The 22,921-nt window shown below is 35.9% G+C and overlaps 1 protein-coding gene across 5 annotated transcripts in view; it reads right to left on the bottom strand.

Annotated features, from left to right (window-relative positions):
* Positions 1-22,443, bottom strand: part of TMCC1 (transmembrane and coiled-coil domain family 1) — a 103,303-nt gene extending 80,860 nt beyond the window's left edge. Inside the window, exons 1-3 of one of the 5 annotated variants that reach the window (XM_081937792.1) lie at positions 22,168-22,443; positions 18,271-18,326; positions 12,320-13,029 (exon numbers count right to left, since the gene is read on the bottom strand). In XM_081937792.1, coding sequence (XP_081793918.1) covers positions 12,320-12,868 — 549 coding nt within the window. In that variant the 5' untranslated portion in view covers positions 12,869-13,029; positions 18,271-18,326; positions 22,168-22,443. The other 4 variants (XM_081937794.1, XM_081937798.1, XM_081937793.1 and 1 more) reach the window with 4 other exon arrangements.
* Between the last annotated feature and the right edge of the window lie 478 nt (positions 22,444-22,921).

Genomic DNA, 22,921 nt, shown 5'->3' with positions numbered 1-22,921 from the left:
TAGGAATGTCTTGCTTTTTTTAGAGTAAACTTAATCTAAACCTCTGTTGTTTAAAAATGAAGAACTCTCCTTCCAATTTTCCCATTGAAATACAGTAATTAATTTTTTTCTGCTTCAGTTTGTCATTTACACAGTTCATTCTGAATGGTAGCAATCTAGACTGTCAGGACTGCATTTTGTCTAGCATGGATAGATTTCTCTGACATTGTATGCCATACACCAAATTAATAAATAAATTTACACAGTATTCTGATCAGGATTTAAGTATAATCACATCTGCATTATTAATCTTCAATCTAGTAAAAATGCTGCTTCAACACTTGGTCTCTGATGTTCTTCCTGAAAAAGTGAATAAAAATATCCTTTGGTACATTTCTTAATTTTGGAAATTACGTGTTGATTACGTGCTGATTCTATGTTCTTTGTCAATTTCTATCATCAACCTGTTCCAAAACGTTTGTTAAAGACTGAGCAATCTTTTCTTTAATGTCTGCTCCAGGATGCTCTGGAACTGCTCAACTCTAAGCAAAATTCTTCTTTTTTTTAGTTCCAGTAATGCCAGATTTTCTAAGTCCTTATACATCTCTCTATTATTCTTTTTTATTTTCTAAAATTATATCACTTTGTCATTAATTTTACTTCTTCTATAAGTTTCCCTATGGATACTTCAACTTTTTTATAACTTCCTCTCCTATTTACAAATGTTTCTTCCATCCACTTCAAAAGCAATCTACACTCTTTTAATAGATTTTATATATTCAGATATCTGCTTCTCCTCGTCTTCAAATATATTTTGTAAACTTTCTGACTAATCTCTTTTTCTGTCAGTTGCTCCAATGATCTTTTTATCCCTCATCAAGTCTTGCGGCTTTTCTGGTGGTCACCATTCTTTTATTTATAATCCAAAAAATAAATCAATTATGAAGATATATATAAAGACAAATTTCTCCTTTTTTCTCTTTGCATTTTCTATTCCCTTAAAGCTTTGGTCCAAACTATATTCCTGTAGTTTTAATGGCAGTCAATTTCATGTTACACTTATTACTTTGTTTTCTAAATTCCACCAACTGTCTTTTCCTTCTGATGTCAAATGATCAACATACCCATGAAGGTCTGGCCTAGTCAATTAACTCCAAACAACAACATAAGTACTCTTGCTAAAATATTAATCTTATAAATTTGTACAGACCCATTTTATCTGTTTATAAATTTCGTGGTGAAAATCTTGTTAAGCTCTTTTCCGTTGTTTCAAAGTCTTCTGTTGTTTTGAAGTCTTTTAAAAATGTTTTCCTCTGCTCTATAATCTGGAAGGAAGGCTGATTGACTGAATTGTTTCCTTTGTTCCACAATTTTCAAAGATCTGTTTTCAACAGTAAATTGATGTATCCAACAGTGATTAAGAAAGTAAGGGTTTGGTGGAACTTTTAATGTCCTTTAAAAGTCTGTGCTTCTATATGCAAAATGTTGTTTTTCTCTTAGCTCTCTTAACTGCCTGTCAAAAACACAATGCTCCCATCTGTGGTCTCCTCATGAGGAGCAACAGTCCATGGTACATGTGGGCAATTCTTATAATTTTATAAAGAAAGACTTTTTTGGCCAGAAATCACTGCTGGCCTCTCTTCAGCACTGTCTCCTCTCCTTGAAGGTATCTAGTCCATCAAAGAAGCCCCCACAATTTGTTTAACACTAAGAAATGTAACATCTCTTTATGTCAGCCTAAAAGGTAAAGGCAAATAAAAATTCTGGACAGGGGAAACCTCTACCTTTATATAAAAGTACTGAAGACATTACGTTTTCAGGAAGAAAGCTGAAAAGGGAAATCAAGGGAAATGTTTGCAATATCCATTTTGCCATATGGGATATTGTCCACTGTCATTTACCTACTCTGAAACACTTATTAAGTTTCTACTTTGCCATCATTTTCATGAGCTTTTGAAAACTGGAGATTCGCCTGTATTGACATTATCTTTTCTACCTTTTCTTATAATAAGCTGTTTTTATTTTGTGTGTTTGCTATTCTGAAACAGCAAAGTGTTACAGCTATAGACAGAAAATAGGTGGGATGGCTAAAAATATTTGAAATTACACATATTACTCAAATGATGACTTTGGATAACTACTTGCCAGCTGCTACAAAAATTCCCTCAAAAACTACTTTCAGCAGACCGTAAGTACCCTTTAAATTAATTATATAGGGAAAGTGTTGGAGCTAGCACAATTAGCTTTTATCTTACTGTAGTTCATTTTATCTCATTTCACTGTATCTTACCTTATCTCATTTTATTCTTTTTACTATGGTAGTGCTCAGGTTTTGATATAGTCAACTGACTAATTAATAAATAATCATTGTATTATACTAGAATTAATTTCACATGACAGCAGCATAAACTTTGCTATGGCCAAACCAGGTCAGCCTGTATACTTTACTTCTCCTTTATCACAGCTTCACACCTGGTAGGCGTCTAGTGAGGATAGGACATCAGCCATCACAGGACTCATACATTGCTAAGTGGTACTTTATGCTAAAGCTATGGACTTCTCCCATATGGCAGATGAAGTGTGGGAGGTTAGGATTTGCAGGGTTGATAGCTGGTTACTATCACACTGAAACTGGCAGCCCTGAAGATGCTCCCAAAATGGCTCCAGCTCCATCCTCAGCTACAACTCCATGGATGTTGGCAATAGGAATAATAGCACATAACAGTGACGCACAATCTGAAAAAGCTTGCTATAAATAGCTCCCATTTTGCAGTTTGTTATGCAAAATGCCTTATTCTGAAAGACAACAGCACCAAAAGCTGACAATGCCATTTAGAATCATATGGAGAAAATGTTGTATGGTTGCTTCTACCATAGAGAGAAGACACATATTCTTTATAAAGCTATCCCAATGTGAGATTCCACAGAATTTCACTCTGCTGAACACCTAATTTCCACAGCATTGTCTTATGTCTACGGACATTTACCCATGTAAATATAACTGCATAACTTTTATCCTTCTCATCTTTCCTATTACCTTCTACTATTGGTATTATATTATTATATTATATTATATTATATTATATTATATTATATTATATTATATTATATTATATTATATTATATTATATTATATTATATTATATTATATTATATCATATTATATTATTTATTATATTATATTATATTATATTATATTATATTATATTATATTATATTATATTATATTATATTATATTATATTATATTATATTATATTATATGTTATTATATTATATGTTATTATATTATATGTTATTATATTATATTATTATATTATATGTTATTATATTATATTATATTATATTATTATATTATATGTTATTATATGTTATTATATGTTATTATATTATATTATATTATATTATTATATTATTATTATATTATTATTCTATTATTATTATATTAATTATATTCTATTCTATTATTATATTATATCTTTATTATTGTTTGTATGTACACTGAGAGCGGGTTTTGAGCAGAATAGCGGTTGTGCCTTCTTTATCACTGCACCAATCACTTCCAGCCTACAGCTTCTCCTTTAGAGCTCCATGGCAACTGGCACAGCCATGTTTTAAGCTCACCCTGCCACACAGCAGCACTTGGGTCTCAAAAGCGGGCTTGCTGATCATCAACCCAGCATCCTAGCCACATGAGCCACCTGGAATATTATGTGCTTCATCTACAGAGACAGCAAGAAGCAAATGTCAGATTCTAACACTGCCCTCATTTTGATAAGTACAAGCATATCCCATCCCTTGGAAAGATTCTTCATTCTTGTGAACAAAGAAGTGTCTATATGTTTCATAGTGATCTGCAGCCCTCTCTAAGTGGTTTATAGATTCAGCATATTGCCCTCAACAATCTGGTCCTCATTTTATCTACCTCAGAAAGATGGAAGGCTGAGTCAACCTTGAGCTGGTCAGGATTGAACTCCTGGCAGTATGTAGTCACAGATTCCAGATGAGAGGATGTCATCAAATAGGTGGTGTGGAGAAGATGGAACTTCTGATTATCCTTAAAACCAGCTGCCTTTATTAGATATTCTCAAATTGCCATTGGACAATGACTAAAATCCTGCTCACTCCCTCTTGTTTAAAATAATCATCAGACACTTTCACCTCAACATCAATCAAAAGAAACATTAATGACAGCTATTGCTGCTGGCTCCAGTCATAACTGGTCTGGACGAGACCAGGTGTCTTTGCTCTAAAATCATGTCACGCTCCACAGAGATGACTGACTAGTTGGACAAAGTAAGCACAATTTGTTGATCTCTGCACAAAGATTTCAAATATATGCAGCATGCATATGTGATCGTAAAAAAAATTAAGCCAATAGTGAAATAAGGGAATTTGTTAATATGATGCTCATAGGCTCATGTGCTCCAGTCTATACCATATTTTTGTGTCTGTTTTGCCAACTGTAAAAATGTTACTTAATTGTTGCTTCCACAGCTTACTATACATTTTTAAAATAAACATTAATCTGAAGTCGGGTGCACCTAGCCTACAGTGTTATACTGTATTGTATTATACTTTGACGGATAAAGCAGAAAGTAGCCTGAGACTTATTACAAGTTCTATTGTTTTCTTCTATGGAACACACAAAACATTAGCTTTTGTTTCTTACAATCAGTAAGTTCTTACAATATCAAATGTTATGATAGAATTGTTCCTAGTGGGGTTGTTATGACCTGAATTCATTACTAATATGCCCAAGATGAACAAAAGAGTTCTGGAAGATCTGGGAAAAGAACCAAACCAACTTCAAATAAAACAAAAAGAAACCCTCTGTTTCTAGATTATTTATGAATTTAAAACTTAAGCTTTTTTTTCTTTTCACGACACACCTACAAAATATTTAGTAATGAACTAGTATTTAAAAAAAAACTCAAGATACCTCTTTGTCTTCCAGCATATAAATTATAATTTTGATTTACAAAACATATTTGACCCATGTATATTAGGATGTAGCTCCTCCTTGAATACAACATAGCCCTTAATGCATACAATTACATTTCTGCCTGCCTAGCATAATTTACACTTTAATATACAGTATGTAAATCCATGTGAGACAACATTTTGCATCATTACCAAATAAAATCTAATTTTCTATGCTGTTAAGGTAAACACAATTGCCTAGTAGTATAAAAACTGTTAGCTCACCAAAAACTGATAAATTAACATAATGCAGAGAAATATAAAACCACTGGAATGGCAGTAAATATTAACAATGTCAAATGGCATGGCATGAAGTAGTAGAAAACATTTTTAGGCAAAACCATTGTATCTTCATCAGGAATTCAATAAGCGGTGTCACATAGTAGATTCGAAGTTAAATGGATGAAAGCTATGCTATAAAGACTATTCTTTTTACAGGAAAAATTTTTTAATTGTTAACTGGGCAACACAGTATTATTAAAATAGAAGACAGTAGTAGTCAAACATATTATAGCTATATTAATTTAAAAGTCTTGATTTCTTCCACAGGAAATACATTTATATTCTATAATCTTAAGATACTATATTTTATTGCCGTCTAAGACCTTAATACAATACTTCCAATGTTTTATTTTACTTACTTCACCCTCAGGTCCGTGTCTATTTGGTTCTTCTTCCATGACTCTTCAGTTAAATTTTCAATTTTCTACTGACCACTATTCCAAGAGAGATTGTTCATTTAATCATTTTGCATATTCTTGTGCTCCAATTATTATTGTTCTGTTTGGCTTAAGAAACTTTCAGTACTCAATTCACTCTTAACAAATAATTCAGCACTTTCGGTTAGGTAGTATTCTGGTGCATTGAGATTTGCTATCACTGGAGTTTCTCTATAGTATAATACTTTAATAATCACTCAAGCAGAATCACATGTTTTGTACAACTGTGCTTGAAGAATTATACTGTACAAAGGAAGTATTATTTGTGAACACTGATCAAGCTTAAGATTCTTAACTGAAAAGCTGTGCTAAATCATTACAAGATAGCTCTCCAATTAAGAATCACAACCTTGTGATGCACATTTGTTGACTGAGATTCATGTGTATTCAATGAATAGCTCAGTTAACTAAGATACATCACTATTCATCTATAATGAGATGATATTCCAAAATAGTTCTGGCTTTTGGTTATTTATTGCAGGGGGGAGTTCCAGTTCTTTAAGAAAACTGATATTCTCTTTAAAAGAACAATCATATTAATCCCCATGTCTTTAATAATTAAGGTGTCCTGCAAATTTCTCATAATTTAAACTCACCAAAATTCCTCCATGGAATTACAAATTGAGGATTTGTCATCATAACTGAAAGAATTTTCAAGCCTGGTATGTAGCATTCTTATTCTAGAAGAATGCTGTCCATACAACTGTCCTTCTGTTAAAGTGACCACACCTTACTCATAATTCTGAGTAATTCTCAAAACTGTTTTGAGATTTTTTTTCAAACTTCTTAAAAATCAAGAACACATATTGGGATGTATCATTATATTACAAATCTCTTTTACTGGAGAAGAATGAATCAAACTAGGAATTTAAGTTTTTTTTTTTTTTAATGTTAACATTTTGCTATCTTTACCAAGCAGTTTGTATATTGGTTCTTTTCTTTTCCTTTTAAACGTGTGTAAAGAAGCCAATTTCAATATCCTTAGCATGTTTTGCTGAAACTCAGGTGTTCCTGAGCTGATGCATGCAATACACCCAATATACTCCGATGAAGTGACAGACCATCTGGTTTAAATTGCCACATCTGCGCTGGCTCCTCTGTATGAAAGTCACTGCAGGGTCACTGCGCATCGTCAGGCCGCCTATCAGCTGGGAAGCTTTCTTCATTCCAGCTCTATTATTGTGGGTAACTGTTACATCCCTTCCTCCCACCATCACCATCACTATCACTACCTGCTTGTTAACTCTTTTAATAGGTTTAGTTTTAATTAAAACTATTAGCTTTTTTGTCATATTGTCTTCTCTCTCTCCCTCCCTCCCTCCCTCCCTCCCTCCCTCCCCTAATTGGAACTGTGTCTTCTGGGTTGCCTTCTCTAGTTCCCCTATCCATATCCACCTTCTTTCTCCATTAGCCTCTCATACTATGGGATCCTGCTTACAAATCCCTGACTTCATTGAAATATCTTTTTTCAGTTCTGATGTCAGCCCCGTCTCGTTCTCAGCTGCTCGGGGCTGCCATTCCGCTGGTGGGGAGATCCGCGAATAGGGCGTTTCGTGCCTTGGACTGCTGCTGCGCCACGCTTGCTTTCCTGCTGCGCCAAGAGTATGAAGGACCTTTGGATCGCTCCCCACAGGATCCTTGGCTGTGTTATGTTGGTGGCGCCTCCCAGCTGATTGGCGGCCTGACGATGCGCAGTGACCCTGCAGTAACTTTCATACAGAGCGGACCAGCGCAGGCAATTTAAACCAGCATGGTCTGTCACGTCATCAGAGTATATTGGAGGTATTGCATGCATGAAGGAGAGGGCGGGGCACAGGAGGGTTTAAATGAGGGAGGGATGTACGGAATTACAGGATTGATTTTATTTTACATGTGATTTACATTGTGTGATGGTTAGAAGTACCAGAATAGACTTTAAAGATTACACTTACCACAAACTACTAGTTTAGTCGTATTGTTTGTGTTCTTCGCCTGAACGGAACCTGACATCTGAATTCCCTTAACATCATTAACTCCAGCAATATGTGGCCATTTCCTCACAACATTTTCCTCCTACCTCCTCAACTAAGTCTTCCTTACTGATTAAGATGAAATCAAATCTAACTAATCCTATTGTGTCTTCCTTCACCCTTTGAAGGAGAAAGCTGTCAGCAACACAATTCAAGGATTCCTGGATAGACCATACTAGACCAAATCTGTCTCAGCAAATACCAAAGTAATTACTGCATTCAACTGCTAAGATTTGTTCCCTTTTAAAAGATCTGCCATTTTCTTTCAAAAGGCATCATCCATATCTATTTGGTTGGGTACATGTTAACGGACAGCAACAACAGCATTGCTTTTATTTGTTCTTTCTTGCAGAAACTGTATCAAATTAATTCATCTGGATTTCAGAGAAGGAATAGTATGTGTAACATTTTTGCCTCCTTTTCAACTGTTTCTATTTTTTTGAACAAATTGCATCCTCTTTCATTATCACTGCTGAATAAAATAGCCGCATTTAAAATTACTATTCAATGTAGAATTCTGTTTTTGTTTCCAATATCTCCTAATGCTGAAGACAATAAAAAAAGAACTTAATTCAACATATGACTTCTTATTGAGAGAAGATTATACTTCTCAACTATATGCCTCACAGAGTATTTTATGCTACTTGTATTCTCAATTTTATATTCAAAAAATGGGGATCAGAAGATATTTCATTGCCAAACTATTTAAATGGATTAAACATAAATCAGGAAGACTCCAAAATTCCTACCAGATGTAAAATTATCAAATAGCATTTACATTTCAGATAATGTAAGATATCGGCACATTCTTTCTTCAGTGTTAAGCAAAATGTTTCTGGATGGCTATAGCAGACTTTGAACATTTGGCCAGATTTTAAATGGAAAAATTATTGCCTGTGACACTGTATTTGCAATTTTGAGATTAGAAAACAGCTGGGGGTTTCAACAAAATAGAAAGCCCTTGCAGTTGTCATAATAAAATAGTCTATGCTTGGTTTAATAGGGCACTCATTAAATAGAGTATTTAACTGCTCTACTGGATGTCAGAAATGTCAGAATTAAGAGACATTACCAAATTTAAACAGGGGGATGAACTGCATTCAGTTTGCAAATTAATGGCAAAGACTGAATGCTTGTGTTTTTAACATATGATTTACTGGCAAGCCTGTTAATCCTGAGGAATGAAATACACATGATACAAACATGGCAATGAAATAATAATCAGATCCTGAAAATGCTCAAGCAGATGTAGGGAAAAAACCACAATTCTCAGATCCTTTCAATAAATTTTTATATTCTCACTAAGGAGAAAGGCTAAGCAATGCATAATATTGAATACAATTGGCAGATTTATCTACAGGATCATTCTTCCTTTGTTCATTTTGCAGGATTTCAGACCTCAAACTTATAGACTATTTTTTCATGTTACTGGAAAATACATGAACTTCTTTGAAATAATAGCATACCATATTTTTCGGGGTATAAGATGGACCTTTTCCCCTCAAAAAAGAGGCTGAAAATCTGGGTGCGTCTTATACATCGAATACAGCATTTTTTGCCTCCCGAAGCCCCGCCCCTTCACCAAAATGGCCAGGCATAGCTTGTAGGAGGCTTTCAGAGAACTCCTGAGGGCTGGGGAGGGCAGAAATAAGCAAAAAACAGGCCGTTTTTTGCTCAATTTCCTCCCCCTCCCCCGAGCACTCTATAAGCTTCCATAAGGCTATGCATGCAATTTTTGCCTTTAAAAAGGCAAAAATGCCTACTGTATTTTTGCCTTTTAAAAAAAATGGGCCCGTTTTCGGGAGGTTTGCAGAGTGCAGAAACTTTTTTCCCCTTTCAGAAAGTTCTTTAGTTAGAATGATTGATGAGAATTACATTGATCAAGTGCTGTGCCAGCAGAAACAAAGTCTTAGGTGCTGCAGATTGTCAGCGATTTCCTTCTCCAGCACATGGATAAATACACCTGGAAACATCTATCTACCTACCTACTCTCTCTCTCTCCCTACCTACCTACTGTATTTCTCTCGCTCTCTATCCCTCTATCTACCTATCTACTCTCTCTCTCTCTCACCCTAATTACCTACTGTATTTCTCTCTCTCTCTCTCTTCTCCACCATCAACCTACACAAGTACCTACTCTCTCTCTCCCTATCTACTGTATTTCTCTCTCCATTTCTCTCTATCCCTCTACCTATCAATTTACCTACTCTCTCTCTCTACCTACTGTATTTGTCACTCTACCTCTCTCTATTTTTCTCTCCCTCCCTCCCTACTGTATTTCTCTCTCTCTTTTTTTCTCTCTCTATCTCTTTCCTACCTACCTACCTACCTACCTACCTACTCTCTCTCTCTCCCTACCTACCTACTGTATTTTTCTCTATCTATCTACCTACCACTTTTTTAAAAATTTGCCTCTTCAAAACCTTGGTGAGTCTTATACTCCCAAAAATACAGTATTTCAAAAGATATCTAGGCTTTGGCTACAGTACATAACATTAGAGTCTCAAAGATTCTGAGTATCCTTTTTAGTAGTTATTCCACACAGTGTATAACAAATGTTAGTAGTTGATGAATGACTAATAAAGTCATTTTTATCTTCTAGAGTAAATTTAACCTTAGCAGAATTAATTTAATGAACAGCAACTGAAGTTCTTAAACTTCTTAGGTCAGATAATTGTCAGTATTTTTAACTTCACAGCTATTTTCTTGTTTAACCAGGAATTCATGATACATACTTTCTCTATAAATTGCAGCTTGAAAAGCCATTTGTAAAAATTTCATACAAAGCAAGTTATCTAGAATATTTGAATACACAGCATATCATTGTCAAAGGCAGGAAGCAGAGGAAAGTCTGTTGGCCAAATACATTATAATTAATTCTATTAATCAATTTTATATTGTAGAGTAAATGTAAATGCGATTAAAATTCATAAAACTGAGATACAATCTTAAGAGTAAAGACTTTCCAGATATCAATTAAAACTGTGAAATGACAAGTATAATACATATACATTTTGAACAATGGAGCTACATTTAATGGTTTTAAGTGGGTAAAGCAGTGGTTGATGATTGATTGCCTGACTTTGCCTAGTACGTGTATGCATATATTCCTTGTAGATAAACCACTATTTGAAAGACAAAACTCTGATTACTGTATTTTGCTCCTGGGTTCTCTCAACATAGTCACACTGTGTGCACTCTGACAGGCCATGTCTACTTTCACTGATAGTTCACACTTATGCAGAAGAGAGGGTGAAATGAAAGATGTATTGTTTGTTTATTATTAATCACTAGTATTAATAGGTGCCTTCATGTCCCTTAGAAATGTATTCTGAATATGCTCAAAATTGTTGTGCATATTCTGAAGAACAGAATTATTTGCTTGACCAGGATTCAGTTTAGATTTGGATTTAGTGATATCAAATATCAGCGAAAGGTTCAGCAGCAAGAGTCAAAATAGCCAATTCCTCCAATTCAAATGTCATTACAAAACATTCACAAGTGATTAAAGATCATTCATTCCTTTGGCCAAGTCTGAAATATTTCTGTCAGAGTTCTAAATATAATGTATATAAATACAATAAATTAAATATTATTTTTGAGATGAGGTAAATTCTAAGTCATGGATAAATAATTTTAGAATATTAAAATAATATAGGAGAGCAAATTAGACTATTATTTATTACCTTTAGCTTGTTAACCATTAACTGTAGACAGTGATTCATCACTAAGAAAGTATTAAACTCCACAATTGCAATTTCATGCAATAGTAGAATTATTGGGCTACTTTACACAAATCCATATATTTATGGATTTAAACTGATATCAAAAGGAAAAAATAATAATTTGGGGGTTAATGTTATTATTTTTGAAATGATCTATATCAGTGTTGGCAAACCTTTTCGGCAACAAGTGCTGAAACGGGAATGTGCGTGCGTGCCAGAAATCGCAACAGCAGCCGTGCGCCAGGAAGATGATCTTCCAGTTTTCAGTGCGCACATGTGCACCAGCCAGGTGGTCTCTGCAAACACATGCGCGGCCGGAAACTGGAAGGCCAGGTGGCCGATGCACATGCACGTGCTAGAACCCAGACGATCATCTTCCTGGCGTGGGCATGCGCACCAGGCAGCTGTTTTTCCAGTATCCAGTGCTCCCACGCACGTGAAGACCAGCTGGCCAGTGCACCAGTACCCAGAAGAACAATGGGTGACGGGCTCTGTGTGCCACTTCCAGAACGCGTGCCATAGATTCGCCATCACAGATCTATATGATAGGTTTCTACTTTGTCCGAAGATTTTTTAAAAGCTCTAAAAACAATACAACTCAAGAGTATTTACATTCTCCAGCAAGCTATACTATTATTTAGATTGATGTGCTTACCCTTCAAAACCAGATTTCAAGGCAGCTTACAACATACGAAAATCACACAAACACCAAAGAAATCAGGACATATATAATAAAACATAGCTGTTTTGCTACTGTATTCTTTAATTTAAAATGAAGTTTATATGGCCTCCTTTAAAGTAGGATAGCTAAGAAAAAAAATGATCTGGCCTCTATTTTTCCTCAATGCTTTAAAAAAATGGCATTTCAAATATCGTATAAGAAAAATAAATGTTTCTATACTCACCCGATCTGTTGATCCAACGTCGTCATCAGCTAAGCAGATAGGAGAGGCCATCTCCAAAATTGATAAATTAGATGGAGCATCAGTAGTAGATGAGGATCGGGGACGACCTGAATTAATATCTTGGACAGACTTCCTGTTGATTTGAGGACTTCCTTTCGGAGGATCTGACTTGCCCCATTTGCTGTGAAGACTTGTTCCTCTCTTCATTTTAGGTGGCACTCTGATTTGTTGGAGAACTCTATTCAGAGCTGTAGAGTGGGTAGAGACACCATCAATTTCCGCATAGGTGTTTTGGTTTTCCAATTCTGTTTCAGGTTCCATATCAACCTGAGCTTGTTGAACATCATGCGGAGATACTGATGACCTCCTACGCTGATGCTGGAAGAGGTGCTTCAAACCTTGACCAATTACATTAATGTTCTCCAAGGCATTGTGGGTAATTTTTGACAGCTTTTGTTCAGATTCATGCTGCCTTTTGTTTTCTGGATCTTGAGTTTTGTTTCCAACATCAGGGTCATCATAGAGTTGTTCACCACTAGAAGGCTCCATCAGGTGACAACGCAAGTTTATTTGACAAGTCAAACACAAATCTGTTGGGTCTTTAAATTTTGTTTTTTGCTAAAAAATGCCAAGATTGTCAGCCAATAAAGTGTGCAATTGCTTCAATTGTGCATATACATACAGCTGTGCCACGCTGGTCTCATGCTTATCTAATGTTAAAGAAAAACCTAAAGTTATCCATCATGCATAGATTAATATATCTGTGTGAAAACATGCAATTAGTTTACAATTCCCGCAAATTTTAAAGCACAATGAAGCATCTTTTTACCATGGGAGATTTGAATGTATTATCTATTGAGGGCAGAACTTACAACTTATGACTAGTTTGTTTTTTATTAGGAAAAATGTAAAGAAAGAACTGAAAACTATAAGCCATACTTCCCTGAAAAAATGCTGCTATGCTAGAAGCAGAAAAAAAAAGTAAAAATGATATGAAACTGTGAATTTTATCTCATAATGTAGGAAATATCTGGTGGCATAATGTTGCCAAAAATTTAAACAATGGGTAAAAAGTATTTTCCCATGTTTTGGTAAAACACAAACACTGAACAAACTGAAATATATACAAAATCTATCATTGGTGTCTTAAAATATTACACATATTTTGTTTGTAAATAAGTTTGTAGTAAGAATCTTAAAAATATAATTCCAATAATTAAAATGCATTGATTAAGTTTATTTTATTTTTATTTATTGTAAGAAATCATGTTACAAGTAATATAGCATCTCTCCATTTTGATTAGGTTAAGCAGGCAGATAGGCAAGCAATTAACGTTGAGAAAAATTACAATTATTAACAATTTTATCAAGACACATATTAAAAAAAAATAAAGCAAAACCCCCGCATAAAAGCCTTTAATTTTCAGAGGAAACAAAGCTATATAGTGAGAAAAATGGCTCAAAACACTTACATTTAACAGATTTGTTTTTAGAATCTGAAGTGCCATTACTATTAGCAGCTTCTACTTCTAATTTTAACCTTTTCATGGATTTTGCTAATTTGCTGCAAAAAAATTGCTATCATTTCAAAGATGATCTGCCATCAAGTTGTTTCCAACTCATGTATAAGGTGTATATATTTCTAGTATAATGTATTTCACATATGTCAATCATGTAAAACATTACCGAAAAAGGAAATGCAAAAAAATAATATATACTTATTCTTTAAATGTTTATCTGCCTGCTTGGATTTGGGGGGGGGGGGGGATGTTTTAAGGAAAAAATGAAAATAGAAAAAAGGACAAACATTTTCCCTGAAATTTCTCCGGTTTTTCTACTTCTCTCAAGCTTGTACATCTCTCATATGGTATAGCTTTGTACAGTACACTGACATAGGATGGCTAAGCAATAAATTGTTCTTGTTCACATTCACAGGCTCCACCTACAAGTTAATATGGCCAATGAACAATTTGTGGCCTAATCAATTATGCTTAAAGCTAATCTATAAACCAGGGGTGTCCAAACTTGGGAACTGTAAGACTTGTGGACTTCAACTCCCGGAATTCCCCAGCCAGCATGGGAGAATTCTGGGAGTTGAAGTCCACAAGTCTTAAAGTTCCCAAGTTTGGACACCCCTGCTATAAACAATTCCTTTTAAGGACATATCCTCATGATACAGCATTTGTTTCATTCCCATCCCACAGATGAGGCTGTCCCACGTTAGTATTTAACTGATGCAATGTAATAATGGGGTTTGCCATCATTTCCCAACACAAGCCTTGCTGTATGCATGGTTTATGCTACTTTGATGGCCACTGCCGTACTGATCAGCAGCAGCTGCAATCTGCCCAAATCTTATTTGTCGCATTTGACAAATGCAAGCAAGCCCCTTCCTTTTGGACAAAGCTGACTTTTCTCACCATTTTCATTTCGGCAACAGGATAGATCACGCAAAGCTAATGTCTACAGTACCACCTGGCACTTTGCAAAGCACTGATCAGACATTAGGCTGGTTCCATATTTATCATCTAGATGAGGGCTATAAAACTCACAATCCGTGGGCTGGATGCATCATGCGCTGGCCACGCCCACGCCCTGGTTTAGCGAAGGGGGGAAAGTTGTGATATATCACGTGACACCACCATCACGATGTGAGTTTGACACCCCTGATCTAGATGCTTCATGCAAGACTGCTAGATATGTGCAAGAAAGTGTCCGAACTGTTAGGCAGTTTGTATGGCAGAATGCTCCATCCTGCTTCATCCAGTGGCATTCTGCCACACATGGTTGAAGCACTTTTTTCTGGCCATCTTTTCCTAATAACAAGCTTGGAGTGTAAGGACGACTAGGGGGTCGAAAAGAAGTGAAGAGAAATGAAGCAACACTACTGCTTGAATTGTAATAACATGCCCGAAAAAGCTGGCTCCTGCTTTGACTACAGCTTCCATCACCTCACAGCCACAGAGCAGACTTTGCAGATAACCTGTAGGGTAGTTCTATCTCCTGTTTTACTGGGAATCTGTTTCTAATTCAAATATCAGGTTCTGACACAGGGGTCAAAACGTGCCTCCTCTCTTAGCTCCAGCCTCACCCCATGTTATGAAAACAGGAAATCCTCTAATTGCTTTCCTTAAATTATCCTTAAATTTCCAATGAAGATGAAAAGACAGTAGCACTCACTGGCTTTATTATTGAGTTTGACAGGAGTCATCAAATTATGCTTGCATATTTTTGTGCCACTTCATAGCCCATTAAAGCAACTATTGGGATAAACTCTTACTGTGAATTTGAGCAGAGGTCTCTGGCCTTATCCATTCAGAAAACGCAAGAATATGAAGCCATTGTTTGTTGTTAATAATGTCTTCAAGTAGATGAAACCAGGATTTTGTTTTTGTACATTTATTTAATCATTGGGTTATCAGTTTAGATAACCAAGCTATTGACCCAAATTAGCCATTCTTGTAAGCAAAGTCAGCAGGTTTACAAGGACAACTTTACTGCTAAGACAAAATGGAAGTACAAGAGGATCTAGTTTCGAGTTTTAGGAACAAATTTGTTGTTCAAGAAGTTCAGGCAGGAGAAACAGGCAAACAGTGTAACTAGAAAAAAGAGCCAGGCAGAACTGAAGCAAAACTGCTAGAAAGGAAATTTACTAGAAGCAGTGAAGATTACAGAAAGATCCATTTAGATTAAACATTTAGTTTAATTTGGATCACAGGCAAAAAAAACTTTGTAAAATGATAAAATATTTTGTATAAAAGTTTAAATCTTGACAAAACACACTTTTAAGCTATATCCATAAATGTGATATATTTGTAATAGAGAATATATCTAAAAGAGCATGTTATTATGATGGCCAAAGTGGCTGTGTGATACCATTTGCAGCTAATTTATTTACAAAAACTGAAATGACCTGTCTCAATTTAAAAAAAACAACTATCTAGACACATAAATCCTCAAGTTAGATATCATTAGTATTCATGAACCCTGAAACCCCTAAATGAGTAAGAACAACGTGAAGACCAATTATGGAGATATTTTGATTTGTTGTTGTTAAAAGAACCACATGCATAAAATTTGTAGGATTATTAACATGCAAACATCATAAAGCATGCAAAGCATAGTTATAGTTTCCAACATTAATCCAAATTCAAAAAAAAAATCATGTGTCAAAATATTTAGTACAAGTGAAAACCTGAACCTCTAAAAAGCACAGGTTTAATCAAAGTTGCAAGGCATCGTTTATCTAGAGCACTGTTTTTCAGCTATGGCAATTCCTATATAGATGGACTACAAATCCCAGAATTCCATAGTCACCTTGGTCAGTGATGAAAATTTTGAAAGTTGAGACCCACGTATCAGAAATCCCAAAGATGCTTTTTCAGGAGGCAACTGGACTTTCTTCTTTTTTTTCTTTTGAACACGTTTCGCTTCTCATCCAAGAAGTTTCTTCAGCTCTGACAGGATAGCGTGGAATGGAAGAGAAGCAAAACGCCTTCAAAAGAAAAAAACAAGAAAATCCAGTTGCCTCCTAAAAAAGCACCTTTGGGATAACCATGACCTTGATGACTGAGAATCTCTACAGACACATAGCAGAAAGTTGCCACACCTGGAAACACTGATCTAGAGATTAAGACTCCCCTGGTTAAATAAATTATGCCTTTATGCATTTACAAATAGAACAGTACAAGTTGCTACACGACCATTCACTCTTTTTGCATTTAGTCAAACTAATTCCCCTGTTACGTGTTGTAGTTTATTACCCATGATTATATGCTCAGAAAAAGTATATCTTTTATGCTTTACTTGAAACCAATTATATTTGAATGTGCTGCAGAAACACTAAGATGATTATCACTAACATGATTGCCACAGTAGTAAATTCTACATCTACCTACCATCAGCTATAATGCTATGTGCATTCAATATGGGTTGTCTCGTTGTACTGAGGCCTTAATCAGATTTATTAGACCAGAAATAGGCAATCTTCATTTCCCAAATATCTATAAATAGCTTAATACTGAACTGCAAAAATAAAGCAGCAAAGTAGCCTGATAATTGACTGGTTTTCAAATTGTAAAAATAGGAATAGAAAGACTCATTTCCATAGTTAAATCTATCCCCATCCAACTCCAAAGTAAGCAAGTAAAAATTTTGTGACAAGAGTAACTGCATTTCAATTATGTATTTTTATTTTGGGAGAGAGTTGTTTAACAGTGGAAATGGAAGTGGATTAACTATCAGATGCTTTCTGCACCCATTCTAATACCTACAACTTCCAAACTCCTAAAACGGTAAAACATGCCAATATCTGTAGCTCTACTCTTTCTGGAACCGTACTAAGGATTGCTAGCAGATAAAGAAGTTACACCTATTTGCATCTTTTGCTCATCACTGACTCAAGAAGTATTACTTGGTAACATTTGTTAGATAGCATGAAAATCATACATATTTGTAGCTAATTACATTTTTTCAACATGATTCTTCAAAATGCCATTTTGTAATATTTAAGCAGGCTCACTTCTTTATGAGTATAGCAAAACGTTTCACTACTTTTATAAAAAGGCTAATATTCCTCAACAAAACTGTTAACAGGTAAAGTGATCAGCTTTCAACATTCTATAATTCTAATTTGTCAAGAAAGATATCAGATTTTCTGATTAATATAACAATTAAGAAGGCTTTTGAGACCAGATCTCTTTCTGCAGAATAGGCTGGAGGAAACGCACCACATTTCAGCTAACGAACTGAGTCAATACTAGAGCTTGCTTAAAAAAATTTCTTCCTGTGCTCTCATCAAAATTTTCACATGGCTGTACATTTTTCCATCTGTTGATCTGCCTTCTCAAATTCAACATTTTTCAAACTCGGTATAAAAAAATACAGTATTTTGTTCATATGAACAAATAATAATGCAAAATATTTTTATAAATTAGGAAGTGACTTCTTACCTCCACCACTTATCCTTAAGAATGAATAGCTGGTGGGGCTCCTCTTCAAACAGCAGCTTGGGAATGAAATAAATAAATAAATATTATAACAGAACCCTCCATATCAGAATAATGTGAACTCAAAGCACACATTGTATTAAGTGTAAAGTTCTAGCTGACCTCAGGATAGTCACTAAAGCAGAGAACAGAAAAATACAATGATGCCTGTGCACCTGCTGCCATCTGCAATTTTTGGTTTTGCTGAATGTGAGCTTCCTTCACAATGCTGTATTTTGTCCCTCCAGCCAAACAATCTTGAAATGAACTGCCAGAATTGGTGAAAGATGCAGCTTCTCCAAGCTGAATTTTCCAAATGCACTGGTTCAAGAAGGTTTCTTTTGTAACTTACAGCACCACAACCAAAATGAATGTTTTAAGCTGACTTTCAATTTTAAAAATAAAATTATTTTAACAGCTTATTATTATAATCTTGTAGCCAGAAAGAAAAGCTATCTTGTCTGCCAAAGATAATAAAGAAATGCAACCGATACAAAATAAATATAATCTATTTTTGAGATTGTTTAATGCATTTTGATCATATGAATATAATCTAGAATATATAACCTGCCAACTTGTTGTAAAATGTTAACCTTCCAAGAAAACTAATTTTTAAATAACATGTTTCTCCCTCCATCCCCCCAACCTTCTGTTCAACTATTTCCGATTCTGGGGATGCTTGGAAAAGTCCCTGAAATGTTCTTGTAAGGTTTTTTTCAGAAATGATTTGCCATTACTTCCTTCCTAGGGCTGAGAAAAAAAAATAAGTGGCCCAAAGTCACCTAGTTGCTAGATTTGTGCCTACTATGAAACTAGAATTCACACTCTCCCAGGCTTCTAGCCTGATGCCTTAAGCACTACACCAAACTAGCCATCAACTTTTAGATATGCACTTCTAATAAGCTACTTTGCATATAACAACAGAATTGCAATATAAGTAATTACAAATAATTAATCTCAAAATCAGATGTGTTTAAAAGTAACTGCATGTTATTAAGAAGATTTGACATACTTGAGGGAATAAATTGTCTCATAATATTTCTATTCCATTTCTTTTTATTATCCTAGTTGCTGCTTTGAGGAACACAACATTTGAATTAGAAATATACTGTATATAAAGAGCCTATCTTAGTCTTTTAGACACTTCCTCTTTAATATTAATTGAGAAACATAAATAGACCTAACGTAACTGACCTATCAAGTTCCTTTTTAAAATGTCTATGGAAAATATATTGGAGAAGTTAGAAATTCCATGGTAGTTAAACAGAGGCATACATACTAAGGTTGTGCTCAGTTCAATATATAGGTTGGAGCATGCATGGGAATACAAGGAGCATCTGTCCGCAACAACTTCAACCAAATACATAATTTATAAGTTGATATTCCTACTTGCTAATCATCAACCACAGCTCAGTAAATGTAACTTTATTTGAAGAGATTCCTGACAGATACATATCCACATGTGCTCCAAAGCAAATTTTGCTCTTTGAATTTATATCTCTTCATAGCTATAATACATACTGTATTATTCATGCTTCAAAAGCTAATATACATTTTCTCTGAAACACAGGAGTATGCCTCTAATAATAGTAACACTACTGAATCAGATCAAAGGTTCACATAATTAGTACAGCATCTCATCCCAAACCTATGCACATATTATAAAAGTAATCGTTATTTCTTTTTACTACTCCACGCACAGCACATTAGTAGCTGCCATACTCATCAGAACAGGGAGATTATATAATTATAATAAAATATATAAAATATAATTATATAGTGACATGTAACCATTGGTTTAATTCATCACATGTTGAAGCAACAAATTTAAAATATGTTCTATTATGTTCTATTCTATCCACACTTTTAGTTCTAAAATTAAATGTGGTATGATGAGGGACATGTCCTAACTAGAACAGTGTCACAGGAAGAAAGAGTTAAACTCAGCAGGAATGCAATTTATAGTAAATTAATAATTGTGATTTTGTGATTCTTCCTCAAAGAACAGTTCATGCACCTTGTCAGTTTGGCAGGATCAAGTTCTCAGAGTTTCTACTGTACTAGAAGAGTTGAATCCATGTAGGTCATGATGAAGTGATGGAATACCTTGTTTTCATTTTGGAAAGTACAAAAAGATGACTAATACTTCCCAAAGGGAGGGGACGAGGGGGTATTTACCTATACAAAATATTTATTTTCTTCAACTATTGCACACAGATTTCTGATGTAACTAAGAAATAAATGTTACAAGGCTTTCCAGAACATTCATGGTCAATGGGAGTTTTAACTTTTCAATATTTTGAAAAATTAATGTTCCTTAGTTCGCTGGTATGTTTGTATGCTTTTCTGAAATTGGACTTTAAAAAAAACTAATGATGATTGTATCACATTAAAGTATTTAAAGTTCTTAAAAGTGACTATTCTGCCAACTTAGGAAAAACACAATTTTTAGTTTTAATAAAACTATGCCTATAAAATACTTCATTTGTTTATGCCCACTGGACTCTTAGTAATTTTTAAATTAGATAATGATTAGTTAAGATGCACTACTGTAAGCCAGAGGGCCACACCTGATCTTGGAATTACATGTCAAAGACCACTTTCCAAAAATAGTGGATGGAATAAGGATAAAAAGTAAAATTAAGAAATTTGATTGACTGTAATAAACATGCAATACCAACATTACTCTCTGGTTTAAATTTTAAAACTTTTGCATTCTGTCCCGTAGTTGTATTGAATAACAAGTTTTGAAGATCAGGGTCAAATATAAGTATGCAGAGCAGGCATTCCTAGATTTAGTTTCTGTAACATTTTTTTTAAAAACAGTTCAATTATATTTTCATATATTGGCATGTTTTCATACTTTCAGATTATATTGACATGTTATTGTACTGCATTGTATTGTTATTTCTTTAAGATGCCATTTAAAAACCTGCACCTATTTTTATACTTAACAGGGCAGCAGAGCTTTTTTTGGGGGGGGGGGAAGCAATCCCAAGAAAGAACTGGGGTTCTTATCCAGAAGTTAATTTTATTTAAAAAATAATTTTTATTTGGTTACACAGAGGGAAAACCAGCTCATCCTGCGTACCTAACGAAGTCGGATATAAACTGGTACCAAATTAAGGATGCTGCAACGTAACCACAAATACGCCCCCAAAACAAAGCTAACTAACTCAATACGGAAGACGACCTCCTCCTCCTCCTGGCAAAACAAAAATTAAACCGGCATCCGAAAACCACAGGCACCGTCGAGAGCCGATTTCTAAAACGGACCGTTGCTAGCGAGAAGAACCATAAAAACCTTCGAGCCTTGGGTCTCTCGCCCCGTTTGTTGACATTTGCCATTGTTTTTCCACGCTGAGAACCGAACTGCCCTAACAACCCCATGTATTCGTACCCATTTCATGTATCCATAATCTTGCATATAGTCATGTCTATTATCTTAACACACGCTTGACAAAACAAATAAATAAAATGCGAAGCCGGGAGAAGGACCCGTCCCATTTCATTCCCTTTTGAAATACCTCCACCCACAAAAGAAGAAAGCCCACGCCGGTGCGCGAAGGTACAGGCAGCCCGCAAAACCCACCCAAGTCCAAATCCCCCGCGATTTCTCCCTCCTTCCACGGAGCTGCTTGGCGAGTCTGCGGGGAAAGCCGAGAAAGCTGCTCCCGGATCCCCAAACCGGAAATTGGGGGAAATAAAAAAGCGAGGTGGGGACGATCCAGGCAAAATCCCACGGAGAGAAACGGCAGAAAAGGAAGAAGGACGGAGCAAGTGGCCGCCCGGCCAGGGTGGCTGCCGGGGCACCGGAGTCCCAAAGAGAAGGGCTGAGAAGCGCCGCTCGCGCCCACTTACCGGCTGGGGGAGTCGGGGGAGGCAACGCCCCAGCGGCTCCTGTAGGGGCGGCGACGGTGGCGGCGGCGTTGGCTGATCCTCCATCCCGCGGCTCCAAGCGCCGCCACCAACACTTTCTTTTTTCCTTCTCCTCCTCCTCCTCCTCCTCTTCCTCCTTCCCGCCAGCCACTGCCTCCTCACGGCAAAGGCAGGAACGTCGCGTAGTTGCGCAGGAGGTCGCCAGCCACACATAAACATTAAAGCCCCACCTGACGTCACTTTTGCGCGTACCAAGGCGGCGAAGGCGGGAGGTGGGGCGCAGCAAGGAGAGCGTGAGCGATTGGATCCGCCCCTCCCGGCTGGCGATTGGAGGAGAGAAAGCGGAGGAGAAGGGTAGAGAAAGAGAGAGAGAGGTCGTAGGACTGCGGGGCGGGAAAAAGCGAGGACTTCCCTCGTCGACTTCCTGCGGAGGATTTTCTGAACTCTATGATTAGAGCGGGGCTTCCTCTTGGATGCGGTTGCTAAGGGATCGGCATACGCTTGGCTGGAGGCTTTGACTCACGTGCTCCTCGGAGGCTTGAGAAAGAGAGAGAGAGAGAGAGAAGAGGCATGTCTTCCCTCGGAGTTATTTTCTTGTCACCGCCGCTTACCTTTCTTATGTTTTTGCGTTAATTCAGAATCTCATTTCCTCACTTTCCTTTAAATGAATGAGAGCGAGTATTTTTGGAGAGCAGGGGAATGGAAGAAATGTAATATTAATAGTATAGCCTTTATT

This window comes from Natrix helvetica (genome assembly GCF_964273705.1).
Source record: "Natrix helvetica genome assembly, chromosome: 1".
NCBI classification, from domain to species: Eukaryota; Metazoa; Chordata; class Lepidosauria; order Squamata; family Natricidae; genus Natrix; species Natrix helvetica.
This window is presented reverse-complemented; position numbering and strand designations above follow the sequence as displayed.